Genomic DNA, 17,454 nt, shown 5'->3' with positions numbered 1-17,454 from the left:
GCGCTGCTTGCCGCGCTGCTTGACGGCAGCGCCGTCGACGTCAGCGACGGCGTCGTGTTGCTCACTTCCGTTTCGCTTTACGGCTAATATCGCATTTAGAATGCATTTCGTATGCGCCTCTTTGATCTTAACTCAAGCATTTCGCACACACTCTGTGTGTAAGAGAGTGTGTGTGTGTGTGTGTGTTGGTGTATTGATTGCTTGCAATAGCTATTTGTTTCATAATTGCATTCTTAAATGTGCGCAAACAAATTTCCGAATCAAAATCCGCGCGCACGATCCACCGAAAAATTTCAATAAATACAAAATATTTTAATTGTTCACAATTTTGCCAACAAAAATAATAGTAGTTAAGCTGAAAAAAAAAATCATTAAACGAATTATAAATGCACTATTAATAAATATACTACTTACACTTTAGCTAAAAGCTTCGGTTTTCTTTGACCACTCATCACCTCAATTAGCTCAAGGTATTTGGAAATAATTCAATTTAATAATAATTGACGTTGAATTATTGACGTTTCTTTTGATTCCTGTTTTAGTATACCTATTACATTATGGTTTCTTATCGAATTTCTTGATAATTTCCACTGGTACTGTAATCATTGTTCCTGATGATAAAAGAGTCTATAGGTTTTGTAACCATTTCTCTGTCTGAATACACCCATGAGTTCAACAACTCTTTGTCTTCTCTCATTTTTTCCAGTTTGTCCGTATCTCAATATAAATACAGCAGTGACATCAAAGATTTACTACGTAGTGTTGAACAACTCATAAGACGAATCTTAAATAGTATATACGCGCCTCTTGAGGGCGTGGCAAATAAAAGTAGAACCATATCTGCCACAGTTCTAGATCGGGATCAGGATCACTCTTGATCTCAGCCACAGATCAATGAAAAATTCATTAGTATAACCGAAAGAAGTATACTCTAAGAAGAATGTGCTTTAAGGCTGGAGTATTTTCAAGTCTAATAAAAACATTTTAATTTCAAATACTCAATAAATAAATCCTTTAGGGTTATTCTACGAAATATTAGCTTGCAGCTGCTGATAATTAGTGGATACACTATAAGCATATCAAAGCAATCAATGGTTAATAAAACGTTTAGCTGGCGACCAATATACATTGCTGGTAATAGGGTTTACACACATAGTCGATGCGTTTATATGTCTAGTTGATTAGGTCGATAGATTTATAGTTCAGTCACATATTCACATCAGTTTACCCCTGGGAGTGACAGCAGCTGAGATGATGGTAACACTTTAATATAGCTCCATTTGTATGCACGGAGTATTCATTGAGTGAGCGAAAGTCGAACTTAATATGCACTTACATTGAGCATATGTACATATAGTAAATAGTTTTGGGAATATTCAGATGTTTACAATCTTTAGATGACGAATTTGATATTCGCTTATATATATAAAATTTATAATAGTTATGTAGAGTAGAAGTTTTAATCTGTATACAGTGTAAGGCGTACATCTGCCCTGCATGACCAAGTGCATAGGCTGCGCCAGTGGAAGAGCATATAAAAATAGCAAAGCAATTACGACCGCACACGCTGCCACTGCTGCTGTTGCTATAGCTATAGCTATTGTCGCAGTCAACGTTGACGCTGGCGTTGCCGTCGACGTTGTTGTTCGGCATTCGGCACGAGCGACGCATGCTAAATGGGGTGGGCTCAACTGTTGGCACACGACGCACACGATGCCGCCTTCGTGGCTGCTCGGCGCTGCTGTCGCACACGATGTCGTCTCACCTATGCAGCATCGAGCAGACACGAAGACGACATCGTGTGCGTCGTGTGCCAACTGTTGAGCTTCGCCTGGCTGCGCTGAGCTAAGGAGCTGTTGCTTTTGCTCTTGCGGCATTGCCGGTGCTTTCACACCCACGACGGCGAGTAGCGGCAGAGGCAGCAACGGCGCCAGCGACTGCGACAGAGCAGCCAGCGTTATTGTCGTTGTCGTTAGCTGAGCTATCGGCTCGTTATTCTTAATCGACGGCTCGCTGCAGACGGTGCAAACATCGCACGGCAAAACTTAACGAAAAGAATATATCGCGCGTGCGTAACAGTCTATACAGAGACAAATATATATATACATATATATATATATATACATACTTATGGCTAATGCCGAAAAACAGCAATTGCTAAACAGTTTAATGATAAATTAAGTGAACAAGTGGCTGACGATCGCAAAACTAGTTTACAGCTTGCCGCACTTGCAACACACACACACACACACAAACGTACACAGAAATATTTTTGCAAACAAACATTGGTAAAATTATCATCAAATAAGAAACACCGCCATGTCCGTGGCCAGTGGGGCTGACAATGCCACTGTGGGGCACCTGCTGCAGTTGGCCAACGAGTTGACCACAAATCGATCGGCCGCTCTAACGGCCACAGCCGCTTTGTATAACAATCGGAGACGTTTGATATTCAGTTTGATTGTCATGGGGCTCGGAGTGATCGGCAATTTTCTGGCATTGATTATTTTGGCGCGCAAAAAGCATAACAAGAACAGCAAATACACCTTTATGTTGCGGTAAGTCAAGTCGAATGCATATATCGACACCAATACACACACTCAGTCACACACACACTCTAAGTCAGTCGCGTGCGAGTGTGTCCATTAATAGTGTCATATATAGTTTTTGAACTCGGTGCTTCGAGTTCACGGCAGTTGAGGTTTGTTCAACTTGCTGCAAATCGAAATTGTGCGGGTCCGAATTTGCATTCAGAGTCGAGCGTACTACGCGAAAAGCTCAGCTACCCCAAACAGAAAACAATCACTAAAAGCTAAATCGGAAAACATATGCGAGTATCGCATTTCATATGCCCTGTGCAAACAACAACATTTCAAACTTTTGGAATAAACGCAACAAATATGCTGAGAACATATGGTGGGATAGGATTTCAATACTGAAGCTTTTACATTTGTGAATCAAGTAGAGAGTGAATTCATTTAGTTATTATACTGCTTTGCATCAGTCATTACTTTTTGATGAATTAAACTAGATTTTATGTAGTTTTAAACAGGTCGTATACTTAATATATCCAAATTTTCTATATAATTGAAAAATCATCACACTTTTAACTGTGAGATCCTTTAAGATATTTAAATTAAGATTGTACATTAATTATTTAAGTATATGAATAACAATTCTCTGCTGAAATTTATACATTAGTGAATAATGTAAAAAATACGCACAGAAGGAAGCTCAATTTTGTAGTTTTCGTGCGTTTCTTTATGGTTTTTGTTGATAAGTAATAATCAACTAATATGTGACCTTGAGCCTTAATGATTAATATATATATACATTTATATATACGTATATGTACAAATACATATGCACAAAATAATAAAAATCGTTTAGCTCTTTCATAGAGCTCGTGTCTAGCTAAGCTTTATCTTAATATCTTATCATATTTTACTTTACCAAAAATTTTTAAAAGTTATTATCAATTATTTATTCTAAATCAAAAATAGATAATTCCGCCCAAATTTGTGACAAAAAAAAAAAAAAAAAAAAAAAAAAAAAAAAAAAAAAAAACATTTCATATAAAGCTGTGGACAAATTCATTCATTTATATTTAAACAAAGAAATTATTATTTTTAGAAAACCATTAATTTGTAGTATTTTGAGAAAAAAAAAATACTTACAAGCTAACGAACTAGTTCTTTGCTTAGGTGATTTCAGCCCTAGAATAAATAGTTCATTTTAATTTTTTTTTATTTTTTACTTGCTCTAAAATACATAAACCTCAAGCAATATTTGTTAATTAAATGTAATTTCTATGCAGTGTTGCAATTTAATCGCAAAAAAAGTAGTCAATAATATTACGTATGTATTAGATACATATATATTGAGGTATTGTATTATACTTATTTACATTGATTTATATACATTTTTTTTTTTTTTTTGGAATCTTAATAATTATACATTTCATATTCCTTTAATCAATATCTACACTTCGTTTAACATGTATAAGTCTTACGAAACATTTAATTAAGATAGAGCAAACATTGATTGCATAAACAAAGCACAACAGACATTATATTGAGATATAAAAGTAAATATAAAAATAATAATTACTCAGAGTCATTTCTATAATTAATTAGTCATTTTAAATTCAAAGAATATTTTCAAACTTACTTTAAAGCAAATGATAAACACAAATATAAATATCTATGTGGATACATACATATATATTTACATATTCATTGTGAACTCTTAGTAATATTTAATAATCGGAAAACGTAATTAAAAATTGCCCATTTAGTAACTCAATTATATTTCTATTAAGGCAAATCCACGCATTTTATGGTCAGGCCATAAAAATTTGCTTCCCCAACCAAAATTATGTGACTACGAAAATTCTGCAAACGAATTCGATAAACATCGAATAGGCTGAGCATACTATATGAGATTAAAGAGCTCTTCTTCAATCAATTACCATAACTACCCTCGTAATTGAATTATATCGTTTGCATAGCTGTCGCATAACTTGGCATTAGTTCGCATCAGCTTTGATTTACTTTCATTGCTTTGAAATTTCTGGCAGGCAAATCGCATAAGATATTTGAGTTCATTTTTCATCTGGCTTAACTGGCATCAATTTTCACAGTTTTCATTCAACATAATTTGTCCACAGCAAATCCTCAAAGTGCTTGCCAAAGCAATTTGAGCTTAGAGTAAAAACAACAAAAAATGTCCTTGCACAGGACTTGCGCGTGTGCTCGCTCAAGGGTGCAAACGGCATAAGCTTTGATCTACAAGTTTTGATTTTGATTGATGAAAGTGTGCGCATTCATTGGCACTTGATGTACGAGCAATGTATGTCTGTATGTATTTGTTGTATATGTAAATATATAAAGGCAGCCCTTGAAAGTTTGTGCTCTCATGCGGGCCCTAAAATGTACGTGCATAAATTAAAATATCTATATATACGTATATATGTATGTACGTCTATATATATACATACAATATTTACATATAGTAGATACACTTCCGCTATTCGATTGCAATGATTTGCTTATTTTTCCATTTTATGCCTGCTTTTTGGGGTAAAACGGGCATATTAGTTGGCTGTAGAGCCTATATACAATATATATAGAGAGAGACAGGGCTTGCGTTAGATATACCAGGATATTCTCTATACAGGTACTAAAGAACGGAGATCACTGAATTCTATCAAGGTGCCTTGTTGCACATCTTGAAGGATCTATAGAATCTATGATATGATATCTATATCAACCATATCTATATTCAAAGTCTATATGATTTTTCTACATTTTATGATTTTTCTTGAACGAGTATCAAGTAGTCGCTTACGCCCGTTATTTGAATTTGTTTGTATAATTTGAAATTTTGTTGCCTTAGCGAAAATTTGCTCAAACATTTTCTAGTGCAAATACAACTCACTAATGTACAAATTTGGTATATATACAAACCATAAAACGACATTATAATTACAAGCTGTGACTATAAACACATTTATATCATGAGATACATATATGTATAGTATGTTTCCCTGACTTTAGACGTTCCACAATAATTACTATTCAGCATCTCCACATCGATATACATACATATCTGTGGTATTTATATACATGTAAATATTTTCTTCGGACTGCCGAGAGTTGAAATCGATTATTTATAACTAAGACAAATGATTTTCTTATGCGCCACGACGAGTGACAATTTTCAATGGTTCTGTAAAGAAAAAATGAATAAAAGCGAAAATAAAAGCAAAAATCTAGCTTTGCAACCACAAACAGAGAACTTGTTGTCTTCTATCTGAAAGTAAACAAATGATTGACATAGGCGTACCATAACGAATACTAAATACACTACAGCAAATTTGTAAAATGTTTTATGTTTTGAAGAGTTTCTAAGAAGAGACCAATTGAAAATTTTTCAGATGACCAGTAATACGCCTAACGAGATTTCTTTAAAGAATTATTTATATTAGATGCAGAGAAACCCCACATATACACTGTATTTAAACTATATATATAACCTGACGACATAAAAAATAATAGTAGAGCGATTAGCTGGCACTTCAGATAAACCACATACATAGCCATGTGAACAGTGTATGAGTCTGACTTGCATTCATGAGAATCGTGTAGAAGGGTTTACACAAGTACTTCACCAGGTATACAAAAGACTACACTCTCTCTACCGTACTGCATTGATACATTTATCAGCCAATAACCCAGAACAAAACAGTTTGAAAGATATATATGTATGTACATAACATACATATACATATGTATATATGTAGCTAGGTAAATACAAATGTGCAGACATTCGCTAATCGGATTCAGGTGATAGCAAACAACCAACAATTGCTTGCAGGTATTTTACTAGACAGATGTTGAGCAATCAGGTCTTTTGGAATGAACATGAATCAGGCAATCAAGCGGATATTGCGCCTATATATAGTTTATATATATATATATAAAGCAAATCAAGTATTATCAACTTGCGACTGGTCAGTTAGTGCGATTTGTCACAATTTGTTTGGGCCATCGATAAGGCCCAATAGATGTGACATCATTAAACGCATTTATCGTGCAGAAAACTTTAATTGCGCTATTTACGAGCCGAACGCAAAAGACAATAACTTACAGGCTCTGTTGGCTCTCTGGCCCCTCTAGACCAGGCCTATGCCGCGACACGCACTTGAGCCCACACAAGGGCACTGAGCACGTCTCTCAGTTAAAGCTCTGGCAAAAAGGGACCTCAAGCAGTCTCAAACTGTGCTAATTTATGGACCCATTCAGTTGCGTCGAGCTAATCCCACATCCTTTATAATGCCCGCTCATGTAAGTGAAACAGAGTATATTGGTGTTTGTGAATGTGTGAATGAAGTAAGCTGGAAATTTTAGAATATATATGTATGGATATTCTTGACTATAGCTTAGTCCGTTCAGGTCTTGAATTGAATTGACTAGAAATTGTATATGTCTGTACTCGATCATACTATCCAGTCTGTAGTACAATTTTTATAGAGAGTGTGGCAAATTGATTAGAAAAGTCCCACATAAACAAGCAAGCGTAGCCACCTCTATAACTAAAAGGCGTGGCATATTGGGAAAATAACTATATATTTTATACCTTTATGGACTCCATAAACGAAGCTAAGCTCGTCATAGAGCTCCCCTTTAGGCAGGCAAATGATGTGACATAGTTCAGTGTTCCCATCAAGCATGAGCGAGTATTATGCAGTCGTATACTCACCCTCATGTTATTACCTCTATTTCAGCTGCCTGGCCACAAACGATTTGGTCGGTCTGCTGGGCATGTTGACTGCTGCGCTCTTGAAGTACAATTTCTTTGAGGAGGAGGAGGTGCCGTTCTTTGTGCGACTGGACTGTGTGGGTCATGTGGTGTGGCGTTTCTTTGGCGTCAGCTCGGGCTGTATCGCAGCCGTAATGGCTGCCGAGAGATGTATGGCCCTTGCACGTCCCTTCATCTATCACAAGGTAAGCGGAAATCGCCACTCACTCACATGACAATCGCTGAGATCCATCTGTGTTGACTGTTGTAGCACATCACCTATGAGCTGATACAGAAGAGCGTCAATAGCATTTTGCTGGTGGCCGTCGTAATTACGTTTTTGCCCTTTGTTGGCTTTGGCGCCTACATTGACGAAACGAATCCGGAGAAATTGAAATGTATACGCTATCGCGATGCCCCAGGCACCTTGAACAAGGCGTACTCAATATTCTTTATGGTGTTTGGTAAGTCTCCCCTCTCCCCCTCACACTCTCCTTATCTCAGAAATAATCATCGTAATAATCCTTACAGGCAGTTTACTTTGCGTGGTTATTGTCGCCTGTAATTTGTTTGTGGCGCGTGTACTGTGGGTCATTGGACGCAGTCGCACCACCAAGCGGCATATGCAATACAATCTGGTTAATCGCGAGAAGAGTGTGCGCAGCATCGATGCCGAGAGCAGCAGCGGCACCACACTCTATTCGGCTCAGCCGTACAGCACCAGCACCGGCGGCGGCAGCAGCCACTACAATATGCCACCACCACGTCAATTCCATCATAGCAACAGCGTAACGATGACTGCCGAGACCTCACCTGATGAGATCAAGTTTGCAAAGCTTATGGCATTCCTTAGCATCTCCTTTGTCATCTGCTGGATGCCACAGATGGTAAGTTATAGATGGCGAATACATACATACATATTTGTGTGTATATCTAGAAATTACACTGTACAGCAAACTTAATAAGTGAAAGTGAAAAGATTTTAAATCAATTTTCAGTTTAAAACTACCGACAAATCTTTAAACATTTTAAATTTATCCTTACATCCTTACAGAATCATTTTTTCCTTCCCATTTTTGTAAACCAGTGTATTTTATTAATTAATCGAATTTTTTTACTAGATTTTTTTTATGTTTTCATTTACATTGTAATGCTTTTTGCCTCTACAGATTGCCATTCCACTGGCCATTCGGCAAGATCGTGTGCCCAAATCGCATCCATACTTCATCATAGCCGATGTCCTGATGGCCCTGCACTTCACTCTCGATCCGTACATCTACGTGCTGAGCCGCACCAAGAGCATCAATTGGTCGCTGCTCGGCTGCATCAAGCGCTGGCGTTGCGGCTGGCGCGGCGGCCGACTGCAGCGTTCGCAGAGCGATCAGAGTCGCATTCGCACCACCACAACGGAGCAGAATACCCTGGATTTCAATTAGGTCATGCAGATCTCTTCCGTCTGCAATACCCTATGTACTTATTAGACCTATCTCTCTCTCTCTCTCTGTCTGTGTGTGTGTGCGTGCGTGCGTGCGTGCGTCTATGTGTGTTTGAGTTGAAGACCCTCGTTGGCCAAGGAGTATCTCAATGCTGAGACACATTCCCTCAGCGCCAGTCAGCTGAAGGAGCTGCTTGTCTCATTTAGTCGTAAGCTATCCAATAATAAATCCCAATACCATATCAGGGCTGAAACACATGTACTCTATCCTTAGTATGCTAAGTGAACAAACACTCTTTCACATACTCTCATAATCTACAATATTAACTGTATTTATATAGCTGTAAGCATTACGTATATATGTATAAACATATTTAGCTCTTACGATACGATATCAATAATCCATTAAATATGAAAAGTGTTTTACTTTGGGTAGGATTTCGGGTTCGAGATAATTGGGAAAATGTATCAATTTTGTGGATCTTCGCAATCGAATTTCATTTCTCATGATGTTCATAATCTATTCTAGCCTCAAAAATTATACTGAAATTGCAGATCTCCACAGATAAAATCAAGTGTAAGGCTGGTTAAAGTATATCCAGGATACCTAAAGAAACTCCACAATTAAATTGTCTATTTTGACTCTTTATCCCACAGCTAATACTACGACAAATCTGTCCCTAACACAATATATATCCAAAAATAATCGTAGTCCTCATTTTAAATTGATTAAATAACCATTTTTTTGTCATGTGTACAAGTAAGATTTTATTTTAAAAGTTATTTAGTACATAATTTGAATGCATTTTTCTTTTATTGTTTTAAATCTTGTTTTGTTTTTGTTTGCTTGTTCAATTAATGTGTTTTGGTTTCTGCAATCGGAGACACACGCTGAAAGATGTTTGAGTCCAGTTAAGGTCTGTGTCAATTACAATTACAAATTACAAATTGTTTATGCAAAATGCTATGAAAATGTCACTAAGAGAAAGAAGGTCGTGTAAATAGAGGTGAGGAAGTGGAAGTGCATTCGCTTTCAGATCTCTCTCTTACAGTGGTAAAGGGGTTTCTCACGATCGTGTGGAAAGTTTGTGTGTTTTAGATTAATGGATTATATTATATCTATGTATTGTGTCTTATGCCCAATATTGCCGCCATCTCCAGATGCTTCGTCTAGTATCGGTTGTAGCGGCCGCGCGCGCGGTTGCGTTGCGGCGTTGCCTTTGGGCCGGCGGCAGCGCGAGCGGGCGTTGCCTTCTTGGCTGGCGATGGTGAGGCATCGGCTGCTGGAGCAGCTGCAGCTGGAGCTGGTGTGGCAGCAGCCGGAGCCGGAGTTGGAGTGGCTGCAGCAGGAGCAGCAGCTGGTGTGGCGGCAGCAGGAGTGGCTGCAGCAGGAGCAGCAGCTGCCGCAGCAGGTGCCTTTGCCGGTGTCTTGGCTGGCTCGGTCTTGGTCGGTGTAGCTGGCTGAGCTACCGGTGCGGGAGTTGGCACTGGAGCTGGCTCCGGCTCTGGTTCGGGCTCTGGCTCGGCTTCTTCTTGTTCCTGAGTCTCCATCTCCTCACCGTTTTCCTCGCCAGCAGGTTCCTCGCCCTCGCCGGCCTCCTCCTCACCTTCGTTATTCTCAGCCATCTCGAAATCTTCGTCGTCGCCAGTGGCCTCCGATGGATCGTATAGCTCTCCCTCGCCAGCCTCGCCAGTGGTCTCCTCGGCACCGCCCTCAGCAGCTGGAGTCTCGGTCTCCTCGATCTTGCGCTTCTTGCGCTCATTCTCCTCTAGGGCAGCGGCGGCACGCTTCTGTGCTATCTTGGTATCGCTGGACTTCTCATTGATGAACTTGAGGAAGTTGCGATGATGAGTGGCGGTGCGCGAGTGAATCTCGGCGGTGACCTCTGTGTCGAAGAATTTACTGCAGACAGCGCACTCGAAGCACTCCAGCTTTGAGATCAGACCGGAGCCAACGGGACGCTGCCAATTGTATTTGGGCAGACGAGTGTCTACCTCGCTGGGAATCTCATCACCTTCGGTAAAGTCAAGGATGCAATCCTCGGGATCAACGGGGAGAGCAACCTCTTCCTCTTCCTGGCTCTCATTGAGATCTTCGCCCTCCTTGGTTTCATCAGCAGCCTCCTCACCCTCTTTGGGCTCCTCACCTTCAGCTTCCTCGCCCTCGGCACCTTCCTCTTTGTCATTCTTGGTTTCAGTGGTTTCCTCGCCCTCCTTCTTCACGGGCTTCTTCTTGCGCTTCTGTGGTGGACGGAGATCGCGAGTCTCTTCCTCAGCGGTGCTTATGGGCAATGTCTGACGCTTGCGCTCGCCCACCTTCGTGTTGTTCTCAGCGGCCTTCTTCAGATGGTCGGCCGACAGCAAATGAGTGTCATAATCGATGCGTGTAGCAAACTCCTTGTTGCACTCCACGCACTTCGGATGCAAGAACTTCTTCAGTTGCAAATGACCCTCAGATTTGCGATGGGTTGAGATATGGCCGTGGAAGTTCAGATCGCACATGGTGCAATAATCCAACTGGCGCTGCTTGCTCTTGCCCATGCGCTTCAAACGATCAAACTCAATCGACTTCAGCTGCTCGGCAATCTTGGCCTCCTGGCGTATCATGTTGGCCTTCAGGCGATAGCTCTCCTCAATACCCTCGCGCATCATCAAATGGGTGCGACCCTTAATGTGGTTCTCAAACGAGTTGGCATCCCACATGTGCTTCTTGCACAGATGGCAATAGAACATATCATTCGGCACGCTAGCATACGGCGACTCCTTTGGGGTGGTGACACTATTTATCCCACGATTATCGAGTGGAAAGAGCAAAAGATAATTCATATATTAGTTAAGATTATTTCAAAGGAGGCTGGCTTTAATAGGCGGCAGCTGTAGAAGTCACGCTGAAAGGATCACACTGGTTAAATATATATAAACAGACATATATATATAATATTAATAGTTCTGGCATATTGATGAAGTAATGAAGGATGGACAATCAATTTATTGGATGGGAAGCATAAATCGTCGGACTCTGCTAAAAGTATTTTCGGAAAAACTTCAGTTTTCTTATATACGAACTTAATGTGGTTTACACAAAGCACAAAAACCAAATCTATGCAACGATTTATGATGGTTTTAAATACGGAAAGAGAGAGAGATTTAAAATTGGCATACAAAACAGACGGACATGATAACATTTATATGAAATCTGTTGTTTAAAAGGATCAAGGGAAGAGATATTTATAAAACTAACTTATGGATGCAAAAATGTCTTTCATGAATTTCGAAAATATAAAGCTCGCTAAACATTGGTATAGCACCAAAAGGGCGGAAGTATCCTAATAGATAAATAGATACCTTGAACTCTGTGCAAAGCTGCTCGTTTCAATCGGATAGTATTTAATGGAAACTTAGGAAGGATTTCGAGTTTCGTTAAGATTGCTAGAAATACGTTTTTATACGGTAAAAACGACCATTACAAAATGGCGGACGATTCTGTAGTATATATTCAGAAAAACATGTTTAAGCAGCTCTACTGTTTGATAATGGATAGGGGGATATGAAAATATAAGTATATACAATATATTTGAAATAATTACAAAATCTATTACTGTTCGCAATTCAAGGTATCTTACAATTCGGTTTGCCGAACATCCTTGAACATTAGTGAATGTACACATTAAACGATTTTCCCCATAAATGATATCTATGAGTCGTGAAAAATACTAAAATAAGTTAGCATATGCGTGAAAATAAAATATAAGCGAAATAATAATATATAATATAAAATACGTAACATTTATAATTCAAAAATGAAATTATACGAATCACATTTAGTCGACCCATCCTATAAACTAAGACGCTCTATTTTAACATCAATCAGTAAGGAGGATATATTTTCTATATAAAAACGGGAAATATATTTATATATACATACACATACATATGTATATTCTATATATATATAAATATAGCAATCCAATTGAGATAGTTAATTGTGATTATTCTTGGTAGAAATAACTTATCAATATGCATTGGAAAAAATTGGAAATTAAGTACTTAAAGTTATACTTTTTTTTTGTAATTGATGCATTGATAAAAAATATTTGTAGAATTGATATATTGATGTGGAAGGAAAAACTGCAAATTGAGCAATTTTTCGCGGTTATTTTATTTGTATTTGGCAAATGTTTTATTGGAATTATTTTGTTTTTTTTTTTGCTGTATTTGATTTTTATAGTAGTTGTACTCTTACCTCTCAATTTTCTTTTCGCCAGGAGTAATTTCCTTCTTTTTATTAGTGTTGGCATTTTTAGCCAAAAGTTTCTTGGCACGATCAAAAGCATTCTGCTTACGAATGCCGCCGGCGCCCTGCTTTTGTGGGGGCTTTGGACCACCCGTAACGCCACGATTTTGGAAACCTCCTTGGCCACGACGATTATTGAGACGATTGCCGGCACCGCCGCCGCGATTGACCATCTATTTATGTTTATCACATACATTTTTGTACAATTTGTTGTTTTTTTTTTGTTTTTTTGTCGTTTTGTTTACAATACATTTAAGTAGTAAATTATATAGTTTATATAAAACAGATTGTTTTTCATGAAGCAAATGGTATGAATAGTAGAATTTGAACGATTTTCATATAGTTGATAGATTGTCATCGGTATCGTTATCGACATGGTACAATTATAAATTCGATAGATTACAGTTATACAATAAAATCAATATAGATATAGAAAGCGAAGGCATATATAACATATATAGATGGCATTAAGCCATTTACAATATTTTTGGATTGTATAAAAATTTTTGAAATTAAATTAGTTTCCATTTTGACAAAACGGGAAAAAAGAATTCACACATATATATTAATTGTTCATAAAGATAAATATATATATCGTATATATATATAGATAGATAGATGTATATTGGTCAAATCGGCGGAGCGGTTCGCGCAATCAGTCGACGGGGATGTTTTGTTGTTGAAGTCGTTGGCGTGGCGGCGTTTATGGCATTTTGTGGATTTGAGAAACACAGAACATTGGTCGGGCGGGCGGGCATAGGAACCGATTAAGTGGATTGATCGGTTTATCGGTTTGAAGTTCGATTTCGATTGTTCGATTGTGAGTTCGATCAGAGCAGGAACGTTGAAGAAGAATGGCGATGTGTTATATGATAGTTTTGATTTTTTTGGTATTTTTTTAAAATTGTTATTGTTTTTTTGTTGGTAATTTTGCAAATTGCAGTTGCACACCATCAATCAGTAATCAGTACCAGTACCAGATCGGATCGATTAGTTATTCAGTTTCAGAGCAGAGCAGAGCAGATTAGAAGAGTTTCAATCAATCAATCAATCAGTGCAGACGTCGCATTGGAAGAATTGGGCATCGCATCGTTTATATATATTCGCATTTTGGTTGTTATATTTGCATATTTCATATAATATATTTGCGTTTTAAGCATTTTGTGTTTGTTTGTTGTTTCGTTTGTTGCATGTGCCACAATGTTCGTATATCGTTTTGAAATTGCAGTTGTGCATACACATAGTAATAATAATGTAAAAAAAGGTAAATCATAATTTTTGAGGCACATTTTATAAACGTTGTCGTTGGAAGAGATACGACAACATAAGTAACGGAAAAGTAGTTATAGTTATATTCATTTTGTTGGCAAACAACAACAACATTTGCAGCAGCAACAACAACAATAAATGCACGCAGCGACGAACATCGTCGGATATATATATATATATATATATGTATTCGATGTATAGGCACAATTTGGATGCGATTCGAAATGCGTTTTCGATGCGATTCGATTTGCGTTTTGCGTATTATTTTGAGTTTGTTTTTGCAAACAAGCATCGAATGATTTGTTTGGTTTGGTTTTCAGTTTTCGTGTAGAAGAGAATAAAAATAAATAATTGGTAAATTAGCAAAAATTGTGATTGTTTTTAAAAATCCAAAGATTTTTGATATTTGGGTTTTTGGTCGTAGTAAATATATAAAGTATTTTATACAAAAGTTATTGAAATGCCTAAATACATCTAAAAAGTGAATATATATATATATTTGGTTTCTCAAATATCATCATACTCTTTTCATCATTAAATGGAACATTTGTTGGCGGTACTTCATATTTAATTGGTACAATCAATCAAATCGATTCAAGTCATCAACAAATTTTATGCTACACAAAACAAAAAATCTGCATTTAAAATGGAATAAATGCTTTTTCTATTGAAAACCTTCTCCAGCTAACCAAAATTTCCAGGGTTCTCACTTTATGCAAATTGGTTTAATTATAAATTTAGTTTTCATTTTTTTTCTTTTTTTTTTTTTTAGTTACCAACTACAAACTATTTAAAACTTATGTCTTAATAAAAATAAAATAAATAAGGGTTTTTGTTTTGGGTACATCTCTAGTGGGGGAGCTAAGAGGCAGAGGAAGCCTGTTTTTATTTGGTTCAAGTGCACTTGTTTGTTGGCACCAATATAAAAGAAATTTATAATAATAAACAAAAGTCAAGTAAATTCAAATTTATATGGATTTAAGTTTTAACATACAGATAGCGTTTGATTAGCGTATTAAATGAGCTATATTAACGATCTACAATACTATTTACACTTCAAATCAAACAAGTGCAATTTGTAAACCAATTTTACTCAGCTCCTCTGCTCCTCTCTTAGTCCTCCACAGAGAGAAGATTAGACACAAAATAATAATAGAATACTCAAAAATATTAATGTTGATAAACAGGCTCGATATATATCGATACATACCGGTCCGCCGCGTTGATTACGATTGCCCATGCCGCCGCGTGGCAGATCCAGCAGCGAGGGTGGATTCTGATTGCCGAATAGATTGTTCAGCAGATTGTTGGCCAAGTTAATAGCCTGGGCATTCATCTGGCCGCCACCTTGGCGCATATTGTTGCCAAATTGGCCGCCGCCGGGATTCTGCGACTCCCATGGCGACATATTCATGCCGCCCATGCGATTGGCGCCCATCGGTCCGCCGTACTGATTACCGCCGCCGCCAAAGTTGCGATTGCGATTCTGATTGCCACGGAAAGCCATGTTCGCTTTAAGATTGTTGTTGCCGTTGATCAAGTGTGCTGGACGCGAATGCAGTTGTTGTTGTTGCGGATTTACGTTGACCTTAACGCTGCAATAAAAGAAATGGAATGACAAAGAGAAAGATAGAGGATTGCAAATAGCCAAATTGAATATTTATATCTAAACATGCACACTCTGAATAGAGGTACTTGAAATGCATTTAATGATAGTTGTAAAAGTTTATTTAGTATATTTAATGGGTTTCTAGGCATACCTGACCATGACTCTTAGCTATACTAGATGAAAATATGTATTTTAAGAAGTTTGTTTTGGGTATTTTGGGTAAGCGAAAGCGTGCGTTTATGAAGCGTTTGTAAAGGCTATGCTGAAATTAAACAAAAACATCACAGAACATAAACAATGTAAGCTAATTTAAGCCGTTGCTAAATAGTGGTTGAAATACTTAGGTGAAGTTAGTAAAAACATATGTTAAGCATACAAAATAAATTAAGTATCTGTATCTAGGGGTGTGCAAAGGAAGCGCAGATACATACACAAGATGTATGTATATACAAAAATAACGTCATCTGAAAACAGGGTAGCATTTATGTATCTATGTATTGACGCACGCATTGACGTACATGTAGAACGCTACCTGTTTACCAGAATTGCAGATATACACAAACGCAAGCACAAAAGAGAAATGGGCACAGTTAGTTAGCAGCGATACAAAAAAAAACTGGTTTTAATGCACCAACAACAATATAGCCGGCTGAAAATAGCGGCAAGAGCAAATGCTTTTGCTGGCTGAGGTGAATGCCTATCTAAAAAAAAAATGGCGACCAAGCGATGCGTATGTGTGTGTGTGCGTGTCGGCTGAATCAGAAAACCGGCATTGAAAAAAGTATTTTTGAGCAGATCATGCATTTATTTACTTAAGAACAACGAAGAATTAAACTAAATATTATAATCTAAGAGATAATAATTGTCAACCTCATTCAACATTAATTCTGCGCAGTTTACATTTTATCAAACGCTCTGCAAACTAATATTAGTATGTACTTTTTCCTTACGGCACAGATTGCATAAGTTCTTATACATATATTCTGACAAATTCGTAGCAAAAGCCATTATTAGCATGAGGCCACCAATGAAAATCAATAATTAGATTGCAGGTTGACTATGTGAAAAAAAATCATCTGCCAACAGATACACACACACACTCATACACACGCACTGAATATTTTTCACAGCTAATGAAAGTACGAGAAATTATGCGTTGATTGACTTACGTTGAGTACAGTTTTGTTGATTTGCAGCTCGATGCAATTTATTTTGTTTTCTTTAACTATTTTAACACGTTTTTTATACAAAATTTTATTCTATGTTAAAGATGGCTGCCTATTGTGAAATTTTAATTTTCCACACACGAACGAGACAACTTCTCTTTATGAGTTGCAAGTAATATGAATGCTTACTTCGATAGAAAGCGATGGCCAATATTTTTCAGAGCAGGGTTGATTGCAAAACACAATATTGCCAGACTGTTCAAATGTATACGATATATATTTCTGAGTCGATCCGTTATTTTCAAATATCGATAAGTGCTATGTTGATAAATTAAATCACAATATTATCGAGCGAAATTTCAAAACGAAAGATAAGGCA

The 17,454-nt window shown here is 37.5% G+C and overlaps 2 protein-coding genes across 3 annotated transcripts; one reads left to right on the top strand and one right to left on the bottom strand.

The window, feature by feature from the left end:
* Positions 1-1,834: 1,834 nt before the first annotated feature.
* Positions 1,835-11,765, top strand: LOC108612966 (prostaglandin E2 receptor EP4 subtype). Its single transcript, XM_018006102.2, has 5 exons — positions 1,835-2,558; positions 7,289-7,508; positions 7,574-7,766; positions 7,834-8,189; positions 8,472-11,765. Exons 1-5 carry the CDS (start codon positions 2,320-2,322, stop codon positions 8,736-8,738), a joined length of 1,275 nt encoding a protein of 424 aa, XP_017861591.1. The 5' UTR covers positions 1,835-2,319; the 3' UTR covers positions 8,739-11,765.
* Positions 9,478-17,286, bottom strand: Pep (Protein on ecdysone puffs). Of its 2 annotated transcripts, XM_089468437.1 has the most exons (5): positions 17,079-17,286; positions 16,061-16,171; positions 15,511-15,895; positions 12,981-13,204; positions 9,478-11,516 (listed from the first exon to the last, which is right to left on the bottom strand). In XM_089468437.1, exons 2-5 carry the CDS (start codon positions 16,066-16,068, stop codon positions 9,908-9,910), a joined length of 2,226 nt encoding a protein of 741 aa, XP_089324563.1. In that variant the 5' UTR covers positions 16,069-16,171; positions 17,079-17,286; the 3' UTR covers positions 9,478-9,907. The 2 variants fall into 2 exon arrangements, with proteins under 2 accessions (XP_089324563.1, XP_089324564.1); XM_089468438.1 differs by lacking the exon at positions 16,061-16,171 and having other exon boundaries at positions 17,079-17,285.
* Positions 17,287-17,454: the final 168 nt, after the last annotated feature.

This window comes from Drosophila arizonae, chromosome 4 (assembly GCF_054131065.1).
Source record: "Drosophila arizonae isolate 15081-1271.41 chromosome 4, UAZ_ARI_1.0, whole genome shotgun sequence".
Lineage (NCBI taxonomy): Eukaryota > Metazoa > Arthropoda > Insecta > Diptera > Drosophilidae > Drosophila > Drosophila arizonae.
Note: the sequence above shows the minus strand (reverse complement) of the source record. Positions and strands in the feature narration are given on the sequence as shown.

Bases quoted from the DNA above. Each gene is read 5' to 3' on its own strand.
- LOC108612966 (XM_018006102.2), top strand. From the start codon at position 2,320: ATGTCCGTGGCCAGTGGGGCTGACAATGCCACTGTGGGGCACCTGCTG. The intron at 2,559-7,288 runs GTAAGTCAAGTC...CCTCTATTTCAG, and splicing joins AAATACACCTTTATGTTGCG to CTGCCTGGCCACAAACGATT. The intron at 7,767-7,833 runs GTAAGTCTCCCC...TAATCCTTACAG, and splicing joins AATATTCTTTATGGTGTTTG to GCAGTTTACTTTGCGTGGTT.
- Pep (XM_089468437.1), bottom strand. The intron at 13,205-15,510 runs GTATGTATCGAT...AAACATAAATAG, and splicing joins GTAATCAACGCGGCGGACCG to ATGGTCAATCGCGGCGGCGG. The intron at 11,517-12,980 runs GTAAGAGTACAA...TGGGATAAATAG, and splicing joins GGCGAAAAGAAAATTGAGAG to TGTCACCACCCCAAAGGAGT.